This window comes from Calliphora vicina, chromosome 1 (assembly GCF_958450345.1).
Source record: "Calliphora vicina chromosome 1, idCalVici1.1, whole genome shotgun sequence".
In the NCBI taxonomy this organism is placed as follows: Eukaryota; Metazoa; Arthropoda; class Insecta; order Diptera; family Calliphoridae; genus Calliphora; species Calliphora vicina.
The window spans coordinates 143,259,633-143,286,454 of record NC_088780.1 but is presented as its reverse complement, the minus strand read 5'-3'; the positions used below and the strand labels follow the sequence as shown (position 1 = coordinate 143,286,454).

Here is a 26,822-nt window from a genome sequence, read left to right as displayed (position 1 = left end):
TACAGACTTCCTTGAATTCATCAAATAAATAAAAGATTTAGATATTTAAGAGTTTTCTTTTACAAAGTTAAAACAAAGTAATCAAATTATTAAGTATGTTCATTTACACAATTTTGATTACTAGTTTTTTAAAATTTATGTTTTCGTACAAAAAACAATAGTAAAATCAATTCAGGATTTTCAATTTAATTTGAAAAATTTTCTTAGTAAAATAAAATTTTTTTTTTTTAAATTTAATAAAGTTTGTTTTTTATTTTGTGGTGAAGTTCCTCATCATATAAGAGCTATTAAAAACAGTTCCGGATAGCATTCATACCGTGTATGTGGACGACGGACAATGGACTGTACGACCAAATATTCAAAACATAGAGCGAAACAATGCAAGGCTGCATATAAATATCCAGACCACTATGTATGGTTTTTGTTATATCTCCCGATTTCCCGATAACCTACCCCGCAGGGAATGCCAATAGTGAATTTGTAGTGATTTACTAGTGACATTGTCAGCAGCACTACAAACATATGGACAATTCCACGAGAATGACAACCACGACTGAAAATACAAAAAACCCTTAACCCTTTGACGACGAATGGGACACATACATCCCATTTGCTTTTTTCGTCATTACAGCCACAATTTCCATTGGATTTTGATCTAAGGGGTGTTGTTCGATAAAAAACAAATGCATTCTTTGGTATTCGGGCTTCTCAAAGTCAAACATTTTTATTTTTTTTTTAAAATTTTAGTTTTCTTATATCTCGAGATCTGATTGATACTGTTGGATAAACTTTCAGTATTAGATGTACCAATGCCTTATATAAATTTATTGACCAACGCATTTTGAATCGGTTCTATACTTTTCCCGGGGGGACTGAAAATATGATGGAACATATATGTTGGCGAATTATATACTCTATTAGTGTGTCGAAATCTTAAACTGTATTAAACACTTCTGAAATAAATGGGCTTACCTTTGGGTATAAAACCTGCCCGTATTTGCAATCAGGGTCGTTATAAGATTTCGAAAGATTTATTTTCATTGCCATTTTTCCTCTGAAATTTAACCAAAACTTATTTGGCTGCTTTAGGTTTGGCAACACCTTTTGTCATTGTTCGAATTTATTAGTTTTGCAATGTAAATAAAGCAGTATTCTACTTTTTGAAACGAAAAAAAAGCTCTAATTTGTTCAATGCAAATTTGTTCCCCTTTGACGACGAATGGGACACATATGTCCCATGAATTTTCTCGTAGAAGGAGCAATAATTTTTAAATTTCGACAACACTTTAGGCCTGTAATGTTGACTTTCCGAGTAAGAATCCACAGTAAAATTCAAAATTCTTCGTCGTCAAAAGGTTAAAACTTTTTAAAGATGATCTAGATAGGAGTAAACAATAAAATTTTACTATGTGAAGGTATTTCGAGCTTATTACAAAATTTTAAAAGCAAAAATAATAGACTAAGCTGTCTATATTTAGGGCCTAATTTCATAAAACGTTTCGTCGAAAATTTTGTATAGAAAAAAATTGAAGTTTTAAACCTTCTTCCCAGTATTCTTCATACAAATTGCTTACGTTACTGAACGCTTCGTTTTACAAAATCTTTTAATTTAATTAGTAGGATTCAGGCTAAGATGGCGGCGAAACCCAATTAGCATGTAGTATGTAATTATTTTGACTCAGATTGTTTTTTGCTATTATCAACTTGTTAATTGTAACCGAATATATAATTTATATTTATTTTATTAGTTTTTGTATACACATATTTACAGAATATATTATATGTTTTACTATAAGAGAAAAATCCGTCACGTACGATATTAAATTTTAATTATTTTAAAATCATCCAAAAATTGTTTTTATTTAAATATGATGGATTGTATATTTCGTTTAGTGTATTAAAAATATTACCAGCTTGAAAAAGCCTTATTCCAACAAGAGTGACTGATAGCTACCTACATTGGCGAAACAGTAAAGCAAGAAAAGAGCTTAACAGGGACATTTAGCTGGAGCAATGTCATTGAAAAGCTGTCTCGGATTTCATGCGTTAAAACCTCGTATATAAAATCAACATTGGGTAATTAAAAAACGAAATCACGACAAATCAATTAATATACTAATTACCAAATTCGTCAATACAATAAATTTTTAAAAATATATACATAAACTATTTTAAATTATGTATGTATTTGAGTTTCAAGTTTTTCTTGACTCACTGCATATTTTCTAACACATAAAATATTTATGTGCTGTTTTTCTATAGCGAACGAGTACTTTGAGTGGAAATTTATCATGTATTTTGTTATTGTAACAAAAACAAAATACATGTAAAACGTCCACGCAAAGCACTCGTTCGATAGAGAAAAACAGCACATTAATTTGAATTCTTTTAACTATTTTTATAACCTACACCACCATAGTGGGGAGGGTATTATGCGTTTGTGCAGATGTTTGTAACACCCAAAAATATTAGTCTAACACCCACCTTAAAGTATACCGATCGACTTAGAATCACTTTCTGAGTCGATTAAACGATGTCCGTCCGTCCGTCCGTCTGGTCGGCTGGCTGGCTGGCTATCCATGTAAACCTTATGCGCAGAGTACAGGTCGCAATTTTGAATATATTTCGATGAAATTTGGTACATATTATTTTTTCGGCTCAAGGACCAAGTCTATTGAAACTTCCTGAAATCGGTCAATTATTTCATCTAGCCCCCATACAAATTTCCCTCCGAAATTGGACTTTATCGGTCATAAATGTTTAATTTATATATGTATCTCCACAAATTCCGCTCCAAATAAGTTTTATATACACAAAATGCATGTCACCAAATTTTGTTACGATCGGTCCATAATTAGTCATAGCTCCCATATAGACCCGCTTCCGAAAATCACTTTAACGTGCATAAATCCCTTAAAAATGTTGGTATACACACAAAATTCAACATAGTTAACTTTAATATAGACATAAATCACACGACCTAATTTCATGGTGATCGGTCCATAATTGGTCATAGCCCCCATATAAGGCCCACTTCCGAAAATCACTCAAAAATATAAATTATTGAAATTTTAAAAGAAAAATCTTTTTGCTCTTTTACTTAGTGTAGGGTATTATATGGTCGGGCTTGACCGACCATACTTCCTTACTTGTTTATTGCTGCATACATACATACTTCTCAACTTAGTTTTATTTATTTTCACATTTTTTCTACAGCAAAACCAAAAATGTCTAAAATATGAAGTGTTTGTCAAAATCGTAACAATACTGACATAACAATTAAATTTTCTTGAATTTTGTTTTTGTTAACTACGAATAAACACAACAAGTACAAAGTTCGAAAATGTTGAAAAACTTTAAAGAACCACTTATGGTGCCTCATTTAGTTCAACCGGTTCAATGGCTGCCTGAGTAATAGAAACTCTAGTATTTCCAAAGTTTTAACAATGTTGTTTAAATATGTACATTCTGCCATATTATTTATGTGGTAAATATTTGCCCGTATTGTACTGAAAAATGTTGATTCCTTTGTACTAAACTTTAAATAAAATAAACACACTAAAGGCGAATTTACTTACGTAAAAGAATATTAATGTAGTTATATATAGACTGACTGGCTTATAAAGTTATGTATTGTGAATTCGTATTGTTGTTTTTACTATTTATTCGTATTTCGTTTTTTATATCTTTTGTTTTAATACCTATTGACATGAACTGCCAAAATGATGTCAAGAAGTTAATTTGCAATGCTAAAATAAATTGAATGAGTGTCGGCTGTGAAATCTAATAGCTCAATTTCTGGCTGAGTATAAAATATTTTGGAGAAAAATAAAAGCAGCAAAAAATCTTTATGAGACATTTTAAGTATTAATACGCTACATCAAATTTAATTAGTTTGTTGTGTTAAGTGATACCTTAGAAAAGGAAAAATTTAATTTATGTTTATTAAAAATGAATATTATCTAATGAATGATGTTATTAGTAATGATTTTTTTATGTTATCAGGATTTTTAAGTTATTTTTTTTAAGAACATAAATAAAATTAATAATAAAAGTTTAAATAAATGTAAACTTAGCTGCTTTTTTCAAATCATCTTTAAATTGCTAAACGTTTTTAATTCTAAATTTATGTATGACTTAAAAATGCTGGATTTACAATAGATGGCGTATATATGTATTCTATCTGTTCTATCTACAGAAAATCATTTGATAAAGAATACTTTCATTTAAATCAAGCAAACTTTTGTTACCCCTTCTAAAACGGACTTTAATCGTTGAAAAAGTTTTATTTTTTTTATTAAATATTGAAAATAAGGACTTCAGGAAGTTATTTACAAATTTTTAACTTTGTGGATGACCTGCAAGGAACCGAAAGGGATCTGCAAGGATCCGAAAGGGACCTGGTACCGTTAGGCCAGTCAAAAGATAAAAAAAACTCATGGATTTTTGTTTAAATTTTATTAATGTATTGATTAGTTTGGTAACTTTTATGAAATTTTTTATTACAAGTCGATTTTATGGTATTTTACGAAAAAGTATTTTTACCATTTTTTTCTCCATTACCCCACTTGGGGGAATTTGGCTTCCACAAAGCATCTCCATCTTCTACGAATTGTTGCAATTGTTTTTCGCGTATTTCCCATGTAGATTACACTGTCCTAATTATTGGAGTATCGTGCGTCTCCATGTACGATTTTGCCATTAGATCCATTGTTATTGTTTGTATCAGTTTAAACGGTTGTTGTTCCAGCTAAGTAGATGATTGGTCTGCTGTAGCGGGTCCTCAGATACATGTATGATGTTGCCATAAGGATTCAATCGATTGTTATTATTGCCTTGTGTCAGTTTTGTTAATCGGTTGTTGTTCCAGCTAAGTAGATGATTGGTCTGCTGTAGCTGGTCTAGGGTAATGTTGCTGCCATCTGTCGTTGCCTAGAAACAACGCCCTATATGTATTTGGTGTTGTGGTGGGGAACCTTGCTGATCTTTGATTCCTACCTTTCCTGGCTTCATACATTTTTTGTTGGCAAAAATTAAAAGGAGTGGTCGTAGAGCGCTGAAATTTGGCACAGAGCAATATATGGACAAAACTAAGAAAAAATTAAATTTAATCAAAATCGACGACGCCCACTGCCCATACAGACCAAATGGATTTTTTCGCATACAATTTTTCCTATCCAAGTAAAAGTCTAGAAATTTGGTACATATATTTTCTGAAACAAAACAAGAACGTATGCCGATTTTCAATAAAATCGGCCATGCCCACCGCATACCGCCCATGCAATACATTTTTGTATACAAATTATAACGAATGGTCGTAGAGCATTGAAATTTGGCACCGAGAATTATATGGACTAAATTAAGAAAAAAATATAATTTTATCAAAATCGACCACGCCCAACGCCCACTACCCATACAATCCAAATAGATTTTTTCGCATAAAATTTTTACTGTCCAAGTAAAAGTCTAGAAATTTGGTACATATATTTTTTGAAACAAAAGAATAATGCATGCCGAGTTTCAATAACATCGGCCATGCCCACCGCCCACGAAACCCATACATAGATAAGAATTTTTTTGATATTTCGTTTATTATTCGACAAAAAATGTTAAGTTTTCATTCTGTTCCGAAAACTTCCGAAAACTATCTTTTCTTTTAATCGAAACAAGACACTCCCAACATTCATTTTATTAAAGAAACAGCTTGGGGGAAAGTGGGGCTACATTTTTTTTCTCCATGGAAAATCAAAAATAAAACAAATTTTAGAGACTTATAGATTTGGGCATATCTTCTTAACGGTTTATGATATCCCCATAATTTTTTTTTATTTATGGAGAAATGTTATATTTTTCAAATATGTTAAAGGTAAATGGTATCATTAGAAAAATTATTCATATATAAACCACTGAATTACGTGAAAATATAAGTATATTTTTACTTAACCCTGCTGTTAGGTTAAAAAAAACTTACGAATCTTATGTAAGGGACCATTTTGGTCCACTTTGTATTTTTCATAAGAAATTTTACATAAAACTCTTTGACCAGGCATTTTAAATATTTATAAACGTGGATATATAAATGTGATAACAAAAAATTTTAAAAAAAATTGAAAACCGACGAAGTATTATTGCCATATTAGATGAAAATTTTGAAAGAGTGAAGTCATATTGGTGAAAGTGAAATGAACAATGATGAAGAAAATGGCAAATTATGGTATAGATTCATTATACATTTCAAAAATCTAATTGCAGTAGATTGCAATTCCTTTACCACATCACATTGGAGCTTCAGCAGAGAATATTACATCATTACCATCAGATCCAACACGCTTTGCGGTGTGAAAATAATCATTAAAAATACGAATAAATATGGTTGACTTAAATTTGAAAGCAAATGGAAAGATTTAGAAAATTCCACTTGCAGTGGCAAATACGAAGATTTGCATAGTTTGACTGATTCAAGTTTTGGCCCATTTTCCGGTGTAGTAAGAGCTAGGATAATTTTCAAATGATAACAAGTGCTCTCCGCTTGGATAATGTTGTCAACAGAAGACAACAAAAAAGTAGTGACAAGTTTGAGTTTTTGGACAATTGAGAAACTCTTCTTTCAATGTTTTTTAACTTTATTTATTTTGAGTTAGAGAAACAAATATTACGAAGGAAACGGACATATATGGGAACAATTCGGGAAAACAAAACTTCCATCGAAATTGCTTATGTCCAAAAAAGTTCCTTTATATACATGCGCATTTGCTTTCAGTGAAATCGCAATACTTGTTTCGTATATCGGCCATAAAAATAGAGGTACTATATTGATCGACTTCAATAATTATAAGAAGATACCTGCAATCGTTTCTTATTATAACTCTACTAAGGGTTTGTCATTTTTTGCCAATATTTATCGTTTCTGTAAAAATAGTTTCATTTATCTATCTTAGGAGGCGTTGATACTGCAGATCAAATGATTAGCTACTACAGCACTAGATGAAAATCAAATAGTTGGTAAAATGTTGTCTATTCAAATATAGATGATACATCCGAGTTTTTACGTCAGTTAGCTATGTGCCTACCAGACAGTCAAACCTAAAAATAAATTTGCAGCAGAGCTATTGACTAAACAACAAGCTTTCTAGTCAAATAGTGTACCATCTACAAGAGGTGATATAAAAATTTCATCTACTAGAAAATGGGGAATTTGCAATTGATGTAAGTCCAAATTTGATGCCAAATGCATTATGTGCAATAGATTTGAATGCAAATCGAATCGAAAAACTATTTTTTCATCTTGCTGCGAAAATAACAATAAGCTATAATTATTTTTTCTCACTTTTACTCATATAAAGAATAAAATATATTGCATGGACCAAAATGGTCCATAACCTAAGATTTGTAACTTTTAATTTTTTTCTGTTCGATTCTATCCTATATACCTAAGAACTAACTAAAAGCATTAAAATAGAAAAAAAATACCTGAGCTGACGTTTTAAGTTGATTCGATAAATCATTGCAAATTTAAATAAAAAATAAAAAAAAATTTGACCAAAATTGTCCAAACCTAACAGCAGGGTTAACACCCTTGCATGGACTTTACTTCAATTTTTTAAAAATAAAATAAAATTTTTCTTAAAACAATAAGTGTACATTTCATCTTTAAACATTTCTCTACAAAACTGCATCATTGGATTTTTAAAATTTAGTGTTTGATAAATTTACTTTTTGACACCGAAATCCATGCCACAACTTATTTACCATTACTACATAAATAAACATCTCAATAAGAACACGAGATAATTCACCGTTATTCTGGGTAAGCGATTTTGCCAATGGCAAAAAAAAGATATTATTCCAAAGATGATAGTGAACTTCAAAGTACTTTTGAGCAAAAAGGGTCAAAATATGTTTTGTTTTCATTTTGTAAGCTTATTATTGATATGGTACTTATAAGTACCGTCGGTCGACAAAGGGTTACAGTCTGCATTATTATTGTGAAATAATGGCATTAAATTCGCTATAATTTTTGTGCACATTCGGAATGTGTCTTAGGTTATATCGTGTACTAAATTAGATCTAAATTAGAATTAGGAAGAAGATACTAGTAGGCATTATTTATATGTGTTAAAAACATTGATAGGAAACCTAAGTTCTGAGAACATATAAGTAAAAAAACTATGTGAAAACATAACCAACATGTGTGATTATTTTGAGCAATTTTTTGTTTGAATTTTTTACTAGTGGATATAAAAATCTACCCAATATCTTACATTATGAAAATCATTTAAAACCCTATTTCATAAATGTTTTATAACTACATTAAAATGTATCTCAAAACACACTTCATCCTTCATATTTTAAAACGCCCAACAAAAGGTATTTATTTTATTATTAAATACTTAACATTTAACCTATATTAAAAGACGAGCCTAAATTAAAATCATCATAACTCATAAAAAATTCATTTGTTTTGATTACCCCCACTACGATAGTAAATTATAAACTGTAGTATTTAAACAGAAACACAAAAGCCTGTTTAATACATGTTTATTGTAAATAAAAGAAAATTAAAAAAAAAATAGGAAAACTACTAAATTTTCAAAAGATTAAAAAGTAAAGCACGTATTAACTATACACGTAATACGTATTATGAGGGTAAAAAACAGTATGTATGACAAACTACTACATGTGTAAGATTTTTCACGAAAAAAAATAAACCTACTAAATATAGTAGATAGTATATACAACAATAGTGAAAGAATGGTAGATAGGTATGTTACTAAACACCCTTTAATTTTAGTTACACTTATAAAAACAACGTACACTGGAGGCAAACGGAAAATTTGTTTAAGTTTATTAGCAGTAGGAATCTTGTGCAGTTTTAAAACAAACTTTTTCCATATATTTTCATTCCATGTCTAGTGAAATTTAAGACAGAACTTTTTGATAGTGAATGTTGTTTTATTTCCATGAAAGGTAAAGTACTTCCTAGGAATTTCAGAAACTCGCGGCTAAAGATTCATAAACATGGTTGTCACAAACACAACATTTTTAAAAATGTTTAAATAGTTATGGTAGGCATGTACCACTATATTTTTTCTCAGCGTGTAGAATTCTCCTTCAAAAACTTAATAACACTCTGCTACAAAATATCACCTTTTGTAGGAACTTGAAAAAAGACCTAATAGAGGTTGTAGGCCTAGGTAAGGACATACTAAAACCACTTTCAAAGATTTTAAAAATCTCTCAAAACTTTGAGTTATTTTTAAAAAACTTTTTTAGGGTACAGTTTTAGACCGATTTCAAAATTTTGAACAATTATTAATAGGCAAAGAATTAAGCTTTTATAAAATGTATCCATAAAATGTATATTCCATAAAATTGTTTTTACAAAAAGTTTCAATTTATTTTTTTTGTAATTTTTCAAATTTCGCAATAGTTATTTTAAATTTTTTCTATGAAAACCTATTTTTTTTGCAAAGTGTTTTAAAGACAATTTTATGTAAACAAAAATGAGGTATTAAATGTTAAAATCGGTTTATATTTCCAGAAGTTATAAAACTTTTTCGAAAAAAGTTGGAAAAAATTTACCCTATAAATTAAAAATTATACAAATATTTGTATACCCTACACCACCATAGTGGGGAGGGTATAATGCGTTTGTGCAGATGTCTAACACCCACCTTAAAGTATACCGATCGACTTAGAATCACTTTCTGAGTCGATTAAATGTCCGTCCGTCCGTCTAGCTGGTCGGCTGGCTGGCTGTCCATGTAAACCTTGTGCGCGGAGTACAGGTCGCAATTTTGAAGATATTTCTATCGAATTTGGTACATATTATTTTTTCGGCCCAGCGAACTGGCTGTAATCGGTCCATTATTTCACCTAGCCCCCATACAAATGTCCTTTCGAAATTGGACTTTATCGGTCACAAATGTTTAATTTATATATGTATCTCCACAAATTCCACTCCAAATAAGTTTTATATATACAAAATTCATGTCACCAAATTTTGTTACGATCGGTCCATAATTAGTCATAGCTCCCATACAGACCCGCTTCCGAAAATCACTTTAACGTGCTTAAATCACTTAAAAATATTGGTATATACACAAAATGCAACATAAATAACTTTCATATAGACATAAATCACACGACCTAATTTCATGTTGATCGGTCCATAATTGGTCATAGCTCCCATATAAGGCTCACTTCCGAAAATCACTCACGAATAGAAATTATTGATATTTTAAAAGAAAAATGTTTTTGCTCATATACTTGGTGTAGGGTATTATATTTTCTTACTTGTTTTTATATAGTTTTTTTTTTATTCATATGCGCTAGTGTTAATAAAAAGTTGAATAACTTTTACAATTTTCATCCGATTTGAATAGTTAAAACCATGTAAAAAATTTGAAGTTGGACAAAAACTGACTGAGCTACCGGTCGATAAATTGACGAACATAGAATAACTTCTGAATTTGAGGGTGTTTCTGAAATTTTTAGACACAATTTGTAATGTAGTCAGCAAGATCTATAACCTGCACTGGGTCGTTTTCCATGTTTTTTTCCATCGTAGCACCGTGTGGTTATCGCAATTTATTTAGTTGTTCAAATATACAAACATCAGCAACATAGAATCGAGAATTGTAACAGTTGCGTTTTACGCAGACGCTATTATATTTATGATATCGGTACTGTTTGTGGATACTTTGGATAAAACACAGATTATCACAGATATGCAACAAATGACAGTTGTCAAAAGAATATGGTTAATTTACGTTATACAAGCATTTTTCACTGGTTTTGGTTTACAGAGCAAGCGAAAACATAAAAGTTTTAATAGGCAACGATATCATCCATTCATCGAGTAAGTCTATACAAGTATTAAATACTAACCCCCATATGCATAAACAGTTTATAAATTTATCAAAGGTTTATCAAACAAAATTTCCATACAAAATTTGTTTTATAAACCTTTGATAAATTTATAAACTGTTTATGCATATGGGGGTAAGTGCACAAAGTCAAAATATTAGATTTCAGAAGAGCGATCAATCTTCGGCCTTTTTACATTTGTCGATAGTGCAATCAGAGCTATTTTTTGGTTGTTAACCAATTTTATAGTCAAATATCGGTGAAATTGTATACGATAGGTATCGACGTTAAAAAAGTTATATTGCTTAGTATCATGTGTCTTCCTTAGGGCACTTTTCAGGCCTCTCTCTCTCATAATATATACGATTACATACTACATGTTGGTCGTATGTGGCATAACTCAAGTGTTTTCAATATTTTTGCTAATGTTCTAAAACAATCGCAGAAAGCGAAACACAATTCTCATTGTTCATAAAAACAAATATAAACAATAACAGTTCTACTGGACTAGCACAAGTACTACAACAAATACTACTACTGCGGTAGGTAAAGGCAATGAATTACTGTAAGGATGGAGAGCCATATTACAGGGACACAAAAATACTGTTGTTACAGAGTTAGTTGGGACATGTATGTATAATGAACTTTTCATAACCTTTCGCACATTGTATACTATATAATAGTATTACTTCTATATACATATATGGGTTTGTGTGTCCATGTCTATATAAGTATATAGAACATCACGTGCCAACGTCATTTCGTTGTCGCTCATTTATTGTTTAGTTGGCGGTCACTTATAGTGGCACTAGTAAAGAGTAGTTGTAGATTAGTTATTTGCACGCGATTTTACTTTTATATTATTATAAACGCAAATATACTCAAACTTATATATTTAAGTAGTCTTACACATAAACTTACATAGCTTAGTAAAGAAGTGTATTAGGATGTCACAGTTTATTTATAGCTAATTTCTACTAACTCTAGTTTTTTAATGATATTTTAAGAACCTCATAAAATACTTTTCAAAGCTACATCAAGGTCCAGCTATAACTAAATTTGTATATTTTTGAAAAAATTTTTAAATTATGTCCATACTGAATAGCACACATACGATATCAATAAAGGGATATATGTTGAATTCAAAGATGTTTGATACTCTATTAGAAATTTCAAATATTACCAAAACTTTTAAAGCTTAAGGGACTATGTTATCATTTTATTCAGTTCAACAACCGGTAACAACAAAAGTATACATATATGCAATATAGTCCTAAAGCATTTCAAACTTTTTTAACTCTTTTCTATTCTTAACAATTAGGGCTGTCCTAATGTACATATGCGTGCTTGTGTGTTTACGTATCAAAATTATGCATATCTATGATTTGTTTTGTTTGGTTTGTGTGTTTAATGTATGAATATAAATTAATGTTTTTGGGTAAAATTTTGTTGCTTCTAAATATGGGTGGCAGTTGTAAATGTTAGCAATTTAATAGGTTTGTAAATGCGTAACATTTTACACACGTCCATAGGATTGCCAAGTGCGAAAAACTAAGGTTACTTTAACAAAACAGCAGCTTTTTAACTCATTGAATCTTTGGTACAAATGGGGAACAGAGAAATCTCGTATGTGACTAACTTTCATTTTATCGGTTACGTTTATTTTAAATTTTTTAATATTTTTGACATCGCTATTCATATTTCATATTTTACCATAACTCCCAAATAAGGCCCACTTCCGAAAATCCCTTTAACGAGCATAAATCTCTTAAAAATGTGGGTATCCATATAAAATTCAATAAAAATAACTTCTATATGGAAATAAATCTCTCGACCTACAATAATATATAAATGCTAAGAACGAATTTCAAATACTATGTTGTAAAGTGAAGCAAATCCCAAAGAGAGAGCTTTCTGCATCGATAAAAACAAATAGTAGTCGTACGGGGCACGGTCTGGACTATAAAGCGGGTGAGGCAAAATTTCCCAACCACATATTTCTAAATAGGTTTTAACAGGTATTGCAACATATGGCACAGGTTCCCTGTGAATGTCTGTCTATCATAGATAGGACCCTTTTAATGCATCAAATACAGAGCATTACCTCAGCGCACTGAGGCGCCAAGAATATTTGGCTTTGGTGTCGATTCGGCTGGTGCAAAACTGCTTTTCATTTATACCGTTCAATGGGATTAAATTCATTTGGTACTCAATTTCTCTGGCTTTGAATGAATTCTGCTGCTCGCAAAGGACTTGAAATTGCTGCTTAGGGAGCTGCCAATGACTTTGTAAGTTCATGTTGAGTTTGACCACAATCTTCATGCAGTAATGCCTTCAATTCTTGCTATACAAACCTTCCTGGCTGGCGATCTTTGTCTTCCGGATTAAAATCAGTAAGATCGCGATTTGCATCGTTAATGGAGACCAAAGAAATACGACGCAAATCGGATAACTTCTTCCTAAATATTTGCACAATTTTCTTATTGTTTTGTTCAAGAATTTCTCGTATATTTGACAAGTGAAAATTTGGGTTAAATACAGATTATAAAGATATTAATATCTACTATTGAAATCCGATCTATTTCTGAAATCGCATGATTTATGACGTTGTTGCAGCTTATCCTTATTTTTACTAACAAACAAATGAAATAATAAACATTTCACATACAAATTGCGGTCCTACTGTATACATTTTAAGGGGTAAAAAATACCAAGTTACAAACTTAATGACAAACTTATCATGGTGAAGGATATAACTAGACAAACTTTCATGATTTCACTAGGAAATATTTAAATTTATTCTTACTTAATAAAGTAGGGTAACTCTACATGTTAACATTTATTATTAAAAAAAAATAGCAAACAGCATGTGGTTGTACTAAAACATCTACTTCTTCATCATCATTATTATTCTACTTCAACTTTTATTTAGATTGTGTTGACACAATAGGTGTGTAAAAACATGAGTTTCTTTATTAAACATCCTGCTCATTTGCTACTTGTTTTATTTTGTGATTTCTTTCTAATTTAGTATTTGCTTCCAACATTTCGTTATATGAAAAAAATAAATTAAAGCAAATGAAATTCGTGTATGTTTATTATTAATGAATGATGTATTTTACAAATATGTATGCCAACCAGCTAGCCAGCATATACTTAAATTATAAACAAAACTAAATTTTTTTATAACCCACATACCTTAATAGAGGAAAGTGAAAATAAAAGGAAAAATGTTGACATATAAATCAAATTTGATAAATATATTTAACATTAACATATATAAATTCCATATGATGGTAGTCGAATCTAAAGCAAATGACAATTAAAATCCAATTTTATGAAAATACATTAATTACTCTATTAAACTAAAAGAAAAATTGTGAATAAAATCATTATTATTATGCTGGTAATAAAATTCTAGACAAAAAAAAATACTTGTATTTAATTTGAAAAGTTTTTTGTAAGTAGATCAAAGAGAAAAAAGGTGTAACCTAGAACTTGAAAAAGGTTATATAAGGAATATAGAAAAACAATTTATATTACCAACTTTTAAAGAATTAAAATGTATAAAAAGTAATTATAACACCATAAATTACTTGAAGAAAGCGATATAGAGGGGAATAATGATAATAAAATAGTTTTTAAATAAGATTAACTGTAGTATTTAAAAATCGTGAGATTTAAAAAAAAAACAAGTAAGAAGCTCGGTCAAACCCGACCATATAATACCCTTTTCTTTTAAAATTTCAATAATTTATATTTTTGAGTGAGTTTCGGAAGTGGGCCTTATATGGGGGCTATGACCAATTATGGACCGATCACCATGAAATTAGGTCGTGTGATTTATGTCTATATGAAAGTTTACTATGTTGAATTTTGTGAGTATACCAACATTTTTAAGCGATTTATGCACCTTTAAGTGATTTTCGGAAGCGGGTCTATATGGGAGCTATGACTAATTATGGACCGATCGTAACAAAATTTGGTGACATGAATTTTGTATATATAAAACTTATTTGGAGCGTAATTTGTGGAGATACATTTATAAATTAAACATTTATGACCGATAAAGTCCAATTTCCGAAGGACATTTGTATGGGGGCTAGGTGAAATAATGGACTGATTTCAGCCAGTTTCAATAGGCTTAGTTCTTGGGCCGAAGAAATAATATGTACCAAATTTGATCAAAATAACTTCAAAATTGCGACATGTACTCTGCGCACAAGGTTTACATGGACAGCCAGACGGACGGACATCGTTTAATCAACTCAGAAAGTGATTCTAAGTCAATCGGTATACTTTAAGGTGGGTGTTAGACTAATATTTTTGGGCGTTACAAACATCTGCACAAACGCATTATACGCTTCCCACTATGGTGGTGTAGGGTATAAAAATAGACATTAAGTGGTCTACATGTGGTATGAGTAATAAATATTACTCATACAACTTGCTATAGAAAAACTTGAAACCCCAGCAAACAAAATTGGAAGTAGTTCAAAGTGAATGACATTTTGATTACTTTTCAATACAATTCATTCTAAATGCCTTCCTACTTAAAAATACCACACAACAGAATCTTAAATATTTCACATTTATTTAAAGTTATTTGAGATTGCAGTATTTTTGATGTAATATAGAAATTAATATGAAATTCACTTCTTTTCGAAAATCTTTTAAAATATCTTCCTTAAGCCATACAACAATAAATATGGTTCACCTATGAAAAAACGATGTCAATTCATCGAAGTTAAATTGGTTCTATATTTAAGTACTTGCATAAACACATCATCTCCAATATAAAAACCATTATGTTTCACCTAAAGCGAACCACTTCATCGTAACTTGAACCCCTGAATAAACTACTTCTTTGTAATGTAATTTTTTGCTGGAAACTCATGTAGTTTTAGTTTTTCTCATCTTTCTATCAAAATTACCTATATCAATTACTATATAACTAATAAGGTTCATATTCAATTATTTCCTCTTTATTTACTTAATTTAGTTCTATAATTTGTATAAGTTTGACATGCAAAAAAATCTTATTATTTATTAAAACAATGGAATTTTTATTTGAATTTAATTTCCCATTTCAGGGGAAAAATCCCAACTGTTGGTGTGTCAAAACATCAAAAAATTGTTTCAAACATACCTACTAATAGCAATCATAACCCTATAATCAAAGTTTTTTTTGTATTTTTATTTGTTGTTTACAAAAATATAAACTAATTTTATCTATAACAACATAAACGAAAACTGCCACCTCCATCAGATCAGACATCAATTTATTTAAACTTTTACTGAAAATAAAGTCCCAAACATTTTCACAACTCTAACAGCAATAGAAAGAGAATAATAGAAACCATCATAAATTGAAAAGTTTAATTTCTCAAAACTACCACCCAAAACAAAAAATAAATAGGAAGATACAAACCAACAACAAAATAAGGAGTTTTATTATTAAAAAATACCTTTGAAAAACTAATCCTATACAACATTTAAGGAGGAAACACAAGCAACAATATAGATTGCATAAACATTGCCTATAAGGGGGGGGGGATTGGAGTAAGATATAAGCTTAACCTATCTGATGGTTAACCCTTTTGACTTTGGAATTTATACAAATAACATCATTATCCCTGACCAAACTTATGCTATCAAATCTTAACCTTTTTATTGAACAAATTTCTTTTTATTTCTTCTTTTTTTCTTTGTTATTTGCTATTTGTTGTATTTTATATTTTATTTCTTTCAGTTTCTTCTCAATTTTCTTTTTGTTTTGTGGAAAAAGTAACATATTTGACATCTTTATTACAAACAGAAATAGTCAACAACTTGAAAAAATAGCAAAAAAAAAATATATATTCAATACCTTCATAAAAAAGGTTATAAGCCAATAAAAATTGAACAAAATTTAAAAAAAAAGATTTTAAAAAGAATGAAACGGAAAACATAGAATAAAAAAAATGATAGAAGTTGTATAAAAAATCTAAACCCTAAACTATATTGTCATGTCAACTTACGTTTATTTTCTATGAACAACTATAAATTAAGCTCGAGAAAAATTGTAGAAAAAAAACATAAATTATTCATCAGGGTTTTATTTAATTAAAGAAAGGTTATATATTAAAAAAGATGTAAGAACGTCACTTTGCATAAGTAAGTCATAAAAGAAACTTCTTGTGAATTTGGAGCTTAATGGAATTGGACAATGGAGCCTAAACATCATATTATTTTCTTTGGTAAAGATTTTTTTAAGTAATTTTTGTTAAATGTGTTATTTTCTGAGAACAAAAAAATAATAAAAAATCGTTTTTTGGTGAAAATCCATTTTTAGATTTATCAAAAAAGCTTTTTTGTAAAATTTTTTTTTCTGATATTTTTATTTTTAGAAAATTTTTTTTTTTAAATGAAACATTTTTTATTCATCTTGAAACTTAAACTTGTAAATGTTTGGTGAAAGGAGTTCTTTAAATATATTTACGATTTTAAGATAGGTACTGTGTTCATAGTAGAGAAACAATAAATTTACAAAATTAAGTTTCACAAAATTAAAATTATTCAGCCTAACTATAAAAGAAATTTTAATTTTTAAACTTTATTTTAAAATAAAACTTTTGTTTTTTTCGTACAATAAGAAATATTTGAAAAAAAATTTTTCCAACTTATACGCTCATATAAACGAAAATATTTTTCAATGAATGTAAATAAAAATAAAGAAATTTTAAAAAATTAAAATTTTCATAAAAGTTCAAAACAATAAGCTTATTTTATAATAATAAAACATTTTAAACTATGTATATTTAAAATTTGTTTTATGGTATAAAATTGAAAATAATATTTAACTTTATGGACTTAAAATCGACTTTAAGGCTTTTGTGGTTAGGTTGATTATTTCTAAAAACATAAAAGTAAAAAAAACCCAAAACAAAACAAGAGAAATGTTTTTATTTGTAAATTTCCAATTGTTTTATTTATTTGTAATATTTCTTCATAAATTTTAATGAATAACAAGAAATAAAGAAAGATTCTAATATTTTCCTACATCAACAACTCTTCTCTCTTATCACATCACTTGTATGTATATGAATTCAACTTGTGAGAGAGAAAAATTGTATTATATTTTATATATAATACAATTTTGGTTTAACTACATTATTTAAAGGAATAAAGTTAGTAGGATTATAAAGAAGGATTCGGCGAGATATCGAGGGTTAAATACTTAATTTCGAGAAACTTCCTGACTTTAACGCGTTCAATAATATCGTGTGGGTAGCAGTGGCTGCCATGGAAATATTCACTAAAAGTACTAAAAATTTACATTTTAAAGACTACAGATTAGATTAATAGTTACCACAATTTCAAGTGAATTCTAATGATCAGAACTAAAAGCACACAAACTTCCATTTAGATGGAGTGATATGAGAATGAAGATTAAAAAAAGTCTTATCCATATTCCTTGTTTTATGTGGCCTAAACCTAAAAGGCATATGGGCAATTCCATGTCATCAAACGTGACATTTGTAAGCCTATAGAGTGGAATAGATTTTGCAAAAATAAGAGTATCTGAAAAATAACTTGGTCTTTATGTTCCATTAAGAGGGAACTATATTTTAAAAAATAATAAGTTCTTTCGAAACACTGTTGTCTAAAATATCGACCGAAATAAGGGTATATCATACGTGACATTAAACGGAATTAGTTTTGTGGTACATGAAGAAATATGCGAAAATTTGCAAATCGTGAGAGGCGTTATGTTTTGTTTTAATTTCTTACACTAAACCAAATATATTTCCTTTACAATCCGTCATATTTAAATAAAAGCAATATTTGGATGATTTTTTAATATCGTACGTGACATACCGTACGAGACAGTTTTTATCTTATAGTAAAATAATATATATTTTGTAACAATATGTATACAAAAACTAATAAAATAAATAGAAAATATATATTCAGTTTCAATTAACGAGTTGATAATAGCAAAAATCAATCAGAGTCAAATTCATTTCATACTACATGCTAATTGGAAGCTTAGTTTTCACCACAATCTTAGCCTAAAATATACCAATTAGATTAAAAAATTATAACTATTATTTTTGCCCTTAAAATGTTGTAATAAGCTCTAAATACGTTCACATAGTAACATTTTAACGTTTTCTCCTATTCAAATCATCTTGAAAACAAGTTTCGACGGTTTTTGTTTTTTCCGTCATGGTTGTCATGCTCGTGGAATTGCCCATATGAAAATGTCTTTCACAAATAATTTTCTTTAGCTTTTACTAATGTTCAGTTTCTGCAATGATTCTAGATGAAAATAAAAAGTCATTTTAACATTTTCTTCTGAAAATATATAAAATTTATTTAAATAAGTATTAATTCAGCCAAAAACTTCACTGAAAAATACTATCACGGTTTCAGCAATGATTAGATTTCCCAATATACCCAAAAATCTCAACATCATGCATTTATAATGTAATCTTGTACAAAAATAGAAAACATAATCATAAATCGGTTTGTTTTTTTTTTCTTGTTCAGCTTTGCATTTATTTGGGTCACTGAGGTCCCAAGGTGATAAATTGTCGACTCTAACAACAATTTATTACAAATATCTGTTTTGACAAGTATTTTGTTATGAGTGTAAAAGATTTTATGTGCATTTACAAAAGCAAAGCAAAGATGTAAAAGAAAAGAGACAAAATGTAAAAGCAGCAGAAAATTATTATGCCACATGGGTGTCAGCAACACATTTCATATATATGTACCAATGTACATGAACTATATATTCGACATTATATGGCTGCTGTCAACTACTGAATACAATCCCTATAAACTATAAACACGAAAAGAAAAGAAAAGGAAAGACACAAAAACGGTGACAACAAACAGCAGCCAGCAAGTAGTAGCAATACAATTACATACAGAATAGAAAAGAAATCTTAAAACTTGCAACCTAAAGAAATGACTAAAACTACTAACAAGAGAGTGTAATATATATACTAGACCTGTCCTTAAAAAAAAATTGATTTACTTTGGATGAGTCTTATTTATTTAAAAAAAAGACCCGTGTCTTCCAGTTTTGGTTATTTTTATCGTGTTGCACTATGATTATATATATTGACCAAATGAGCAATTAGACTTTTGTAATATTTCAATAATATATTTTCATGAATGATTTTCGGAAGTTGACCTTTTAGGGGAGCTATAACTAATTATGGACCGATCATCATGAAATCAGGTTGTGTGAGTTATGTCTATATAAGACTTATTTCTATAGAAGTTTAGGTGGATACTTACAGTTTAAGAGGTTAATGCTTGTTAAAGTGATTTTTGGAAGATTAGCTATGGACTGATCATCATAGAATTAGATAACATATCTTCCGTATACATATATAATGCTTATTTGGAGTGAAATTTGCGTAGATATCTATATATATGACCGATGAAGTCTATTTCGCGAGGATATTTCTATGGGGGCTAGGTAAAATAATGAACGGAATTTTGATCGAAATATCTTCGAAATTGCAACGAGTACTTTGTTCATAAAGTTTACAGGGAAAGCCAGTTAGCCATCCTGCAAGACGGACGGAAGGACATCGGTAAATCTTTCAGAGTTATATTCTTTTGACAAATTCCAAAAAAAATTAACGGGAAAAAAATAAATACTGTTTAAAAGTACATCTTTCCTGTAGATAAACGTTAATAAATCGCTATTAAATACAAATCTCTAAAGTAAAAACTATTTTAAAATGGCTTCTAGAAAGTGTAAAATAAACCCAGACCATTTTTGTTTTATTTGCGGAAAAATTATTCAGTCAAATCGAGGTTTTCCTATAACACAAACACTGCAAAATGCTTATTTACATTAAAAAAATTTCGTAAAAGCTTTAGATAAGACAAAACCAGCATTTCAATATTTATGCAGCGTGTTCCCGAGTCTTTCTGAGGCTAAACTAAAAGAAGGGATATTTGGGTCCTCAAATAAGAAAAATTTTGGTTGTCTATTAACCGATGTTGAAAATGCAGCATGGAATTCTTTTAAACTTGTTGTTCAAGAATTTTTGAGGAATAAGAAAAGTCAAAATTACAGAGATATTGTTGCGAATTTATTACATAATTTTAAACTGATGGGTGTAAATATATCCCTCAAAATTCACTTTTTACATTCACATGTGGATTTTTGCCCGGAAAACCTCGGACACATAAGTGACGAACATGGAGAGCGTTTCCATCAAGATTTGAAGTTTTTCGAGAGGAATTTTTGGGATCAGAATATGCTAGGAGACTACTGTTGAAGTGTCGTGAGGGAGACAAATGAAAATAATTATAAAAAGAGGACTAAACACTTCACTTTTAATTTGTTTGTCCTAATTTAATGTAAATTTTTATATGTTTCGTTTTCAATAAATATCTCAAAAGTTTGACGTCCAGGATTTTTTTTAATATTTTTTCCGAAGTTAGAAGACCTAAATACACAAATCCCCATACGTTTCAATTCCTGAGCAAAAACATTGTAAACTAGTGTTATCGAAATCTGAAGAGTAAAGGTTAAAAAATAATTATTTTTATGGAAATTTTTCGATTCGGCTCCTTTAGTATCTAAAACTGTCTACAAAATTTGTTAACAAAACAAAAAAAGTACCATTGTCAACTTAAGTTTACAACTTTCAATCGAATCCATCCAAAGCAAATATATTTTTGAAGGGCAGGTCTAATATACACAAATACATGCTTTCAGCATAAGTATTTATGTATGTTATTCCTATACTAGAACAAATGCTTGCACAACAATTTATAATAAGCTAAGAAAATTCCTAGAGAATATATCAGCAGCTATCTTTATGCTTAACTTCGTATATATTCTATTCCTTCTTTCCTTTTATATTTTTTTGTAGAAAAGAAGCTCCTACAAACACTACCAAAATTGTGTCAAAATGCTCAATTTATTTTCTGGCACAAGGACTTTCACTGACTTGTGTAGGTTATTGTTGAAGAAGACCAACAACTACAATAATAACAGCAGCTATAGTAAAAATGTAAACCTACAAAATTGCCTTAAAAATTTGACAAAACAAATGCCTATATATAAAACTGTTTTTTTTTCATCGTACCCCTCATAAGTCCAAAGGAGTTAAAGTTTTTTTTTTTCATTTTTCTCTTTTATGGTCTCATGGAAAGAGATTTCATTTTTAAAATGGGATTTGTTTACATAAGTTGGAGACAAAAGTAAATTTTTTTTTGTTTGTTCCGCTCTTGGAAAAAAAAATAATAAAAAGAAACTTTGTTAATATTTAAAGTGATTAAGGTTTCATAAAAAAAACTTGTTAAAGGTCACATGTGTCTGGTTTGGTTGTTGATTGGCTGAAGATTATGCCAACATAAAGGACTACCCAAATTTGTATTTTATAATTTGGCTTAGAAATGATAAAGCTAAGTTATTAGGCTTTGAAATATTTATTTAAATTTTGTGTATAAATCAAAATTAAATGGAAGATTTAGGAAACGTGTTACTTTTTTGTTTGACATTGGTAAATGTTTGTTTTATTTGTTATGAAATATGGATTTTATTTATAAATATGTATGTACGTATGTATTTATGTTGAAATTTGTAATCTAATTAGTTCAGATTGATTTATTTAGAGAAATTCCAGGAAATGTTGTATTACATGATTTAAATTATTAACTAAAATAATTAGTAGGGTCTAACTGAAAATGATTTTTACGGAGAAACCGAATCCAATATTCGATAAAAAAATCAGTATTATTCGTTAAACCGAAATAAATATTTCAAATGTACTACTAATTTCATAAAAAATATTTTTTTAGAGTTTAAGTTAATTTTGTATGTGCCCTGCAATACCTAAATTATATTGTGGATTCCAATTCTCTTGTTTTTTCATATGGAACTGACAAGTTTTTTTTAAGGGAATAGTTTTTACATTATGCTTAGATATTTTGCAATGAAATATGAATGTTTGTTTTCTGTATTTATAGTTTTATTATTCCTTTATAAAATATTAGTATTCGGTCGCACTCCAATAATTAATAATGCTACTAATAATTGCAACAATTTCTAGGAATATATTTTTTTACATGTATTCATATATACAACATTTAATATTTATAATGAAATAATCATAATAAAATCTAAAGACTGTGGGCGATATAAATTCTAGATTCAGGTCTACAACATGCCAAAAGTTTTCTCACAAAAATATATTCATTGTCTATATTTTCAACGAGTTTTAATTTAATTTAAATTGTTTGTTTAATAAAAACAAAGATGTGATTTTAAATCATAACATATTGTCATGTTTTATACCGGCAATACTTGTGTTTCGTATCGCTGGAAAGATAATTATTACAAAATATTGCTCTAAGAAAAATTTCTTTGGTCCGAAAAGGGTATCTTTTGGGGAAATTTATATATTATATGATGCTTGTCAATTAACATATCCAATTTTCGCATTTTAATTTCGTCAATAAAGTCCTCATTTGGTTCGGGCTGGTAAAAGAATAATATATATGATTTAGAATACATCGCAGTATTTAAAGCTGTTGCCCATTTTAAAAATACGTCTTTAGAATTTTAGAATAGTTAGGCTACATTAAAAATTTCAATAAAAAATTTGTTAATTTCGGAAAGGTCTACAGAAACCCCATATTAGCTTTCTCGTTTTCTATATACAATTGAAAAAATAAAAGCCTTAACCTAAAAAACCCAAAAAACTTTATTCTAGGAAGCAAACAATAATAGCACTATTCATACACAACATTTTTTCAATTTTCAAATTCAAATCTAATATTTTTAGATGAAAATTAGATAGGTAACTGCCAAAGAACCTTATTCGTGAGAATGTATTTTAATTTATTTTTTTGTTATTGTATCACCCCTAAAAACTGTGTTAATCTTTCAACCTATCTCTTGCGTTTTACTGAGTGCAGTCCAACGAGAAAAATCAAAGGACATCAACCCATAAATAACACAGGTCAACAGCAATAAAAGGCTGCACTATATAGATTTGATCTATGCAAAAATGGTAAAGTTTTTGAATTCTATGTAAAGATTTTTTTTAAATTTTTATACCCTTCACCATGAGTGGCAAGGGTATATATAAGTTTGTCATTCCGTTTGTAATTTCTACATTTTTCATTTTCGACCCCACAAAGTATATATATACTGAATAGTTATAGATAGCGGAGTCGATATAGCCATGTCCGTCTGTCCGTCTGTGTGTTGAAATCAACTTTCTGAAGCCCCCAAATAACTTACATACACGAACGATACATCAATATCTCCGAAATTCTTCCGGCTCAGTTGCTATTCGAGAAAATCGGTCCACAAATGGCTGAGATATAAGGAAAAAACCAGGACAACCTCGATTTTTGACCTATTTTTGACCCATATCTGGATTACTAAATCATTAATATAGACAATATGGATATCTAATGATAGATATTTCAAAGACCTGTGCAACGACGTATATAAGACGTAAGTTGGACCTACAAGGTGTCAAAATCGGAAAAAATATTTTTTAACACGAATTTTTTTTCACCAAAATTTTTTTTCACTAAATATTAAAAAAAAAATTATTAAATTTAAAAAAAAAAAAAAATTAAATTTAAAAAAAAAAAAATTAAAAAAAAATTTTAAAAAACAATTTGGAAAAAACAACTGAAAAAAAATTAAATTTTGTTTACCTAAAAATATTTAAAATTTTTATTTTAAAGTATATTTTGGTGAAGGGTATATAAAATTCGGCACAGCCGAATATAGCTCTCTTACTTGTTTTATCTAAAATTGTGAATTTTTTTAGATGTTTCTCCACATAATTTATGATAACTCCACATAATCAATTGGACTAACAACAGTTAGTCCAATATTATTGAAGTAAACTTAGAAAATTTAAGTTTACATAGACTTTAATTCGTTTGTATATTGCGTTTTAATCGGTTCAGTAGTTTCGAAGTTATAATAATAAGTTGAAGAAAAAAATTTATTTTTTACTTGAAAATAGCAAATTTTTGTGTTTCAAAAAAACTCATGAAGAATCGAAAACGGCAAAAATTGTTCAGATTTATTAATCAAAATCAATTGATTCTTTACGTATGTATTTATTCACAATTAAGTGAATTCGCTCATTTTCACAAAATTTTACTTTTTTGTTTGATATACATACAATTGAGCAGATAATGTTCTTCTTTCGATTGATTGAATTTTGAAAACACTTTCCCTATGATATGTAAAAATTGTCACATATATATTGCGTTTCAATCAGCTCAGTAGTTTCGGAGTTATAATAACAAATTAAAGCAAAAAATATATTTTTTACATGAAAATAGCAATTTTTTGTTTTAAAAAAATCATAAAAAATCGATTTATTGCTTTATCGCAAAGCCATATGCAATAGGAACAAAATGAGATATCAATAACTAAAATCGACTGATTCTTTTCGAATTTATTCACAATTAAATGAATGCGCTCATTTTCACAAAATCTCCATAGAATTTAAAACCATATTTGTAATACTGAAACCACAAGACATCAAAATTGTGTAGTTGTTTAAAAAGCCTGTAAAATTTTTTCGATTTTGTTGCCTTGTGTAATCAAATTTTTTCAAGAGTCAACTTATAGTTTTGAAATGATTTCAATAATTCTTTGCTTCATCTGACCTACGTTTTAGTATAATTCGTTATAATTTTTCTCAAAAATAGTGCTTAAAAGTATCTTTATTCTTTCGACAGAAATGTTTTACCGTTACTTCAATTTTATATTACTGAAATTATACCCCGTTTTTTTACATTGTTCCAGAAGAGCTCATTCATTTGAGGTCGACAGATTTAATTTACTTTTAATTTAAATATATGTAGTTCAGTAGTTTTTGTTACCGGTCTCAAAATGTTTGTTTGTTTATGATGTTTGCCATAACATTTTGCATCTAGTGGTAACCGTTCGTTAGTGAGACCATTTTTCAAAAAAGCTTTTCTTTCAGTTTATTACAAATATTTACGTTTTCTCCTATGACAACATATTATTTGAAAAGTTTTTCAAGTCCCATCTAACATTATGTACGGCGCTTAAGATTGGGATATTCTACAATCTGTATGATTTTTTAAAAATTTACTTTTATGAAACTCAAATAAAAAATTTAATTTAAGAAGGCTGTTTTTAAAAATTGTCCTTAACATTGGAATATTCTACAATCTGTATGAATTTTTAAGGACTTATTTTTTAAAAATTATTTCAAAAATTTATGATGACTATTTTTAAAAACAGTCCAGCTCACGAAGGCTTACCAATAGACCCAAAATTGTTTGTGACACATCATAAAACCAAGGTTTATTTTGAAGGGATAACAAAATTATATTATTCCTTGTCCATACGAACGGAACTGCTTGTTTTATGTTTATGAAAAGTGGTTCTGTCAGTTTGGTAAATTCTTGTACAAAACATAATTGATTTGGCCTAAACATAGCATTTTTGTAGATTTATTGCCTAATTCACAAATATATTTTGTGATGCAAGAATAAATTCAATAAATATTTAATTAATAAAAATTAATACATCAATAGCTGTGTTTTTAACTTACCTGGATCATCATCGTCGTCCCAGTCTATTTGTCCCGCTGTTAAGTTAAGATGGGCAACGAATATGAAAAGCGTTGCCAAACCCAAGCAGTAGCGACAGGCAAGAAGCAGCGTTACGCGGGGAAATTTTAACAATTCCATTCTTTTTTTAAAAAAAGGATGTATGGATTGAAGCACAAATTTATTTATTTATTTTTTTTTACAAGGTAATTCGTTGTTTAAGTATCTATCTTGGTTTGCAATAGGGGAAGTTTGAGTGTAGATGTGGGTAAGAGCGTGTTTGTGTGAGAGTAATTTTTTTATACAATTTGGATTTATTTATTTATATTTTGTTCGTTTTTGCTATAATTTATTATCTCGTAGGTATA

At 28.9% G+C, this 26,822-nt stretch overlaps 1 protein-coding gene across 1 annotated transcript in view; it reads right to left on the bottom strand.

The window, feature by feature from the left end:
* Positions 1–26,595, bottom strand: part of side-III (sidestep III) — a 460,575-nt gene extending 433,980 nt beyond the window's left edge. Inside the window, exon 1 of the mRNA XM_065503027.1 lies at positions 26,457–26,595. Within this exon, the coding sequence (XP_065359099.1) occupies positions 26,457–26,595 (139 nt within the window). The remainder of the gene's footprint in view (positions 1–26,456) is intronic.
* Positions 26,596–26,822: the final 227 nt, after the last annotated feature.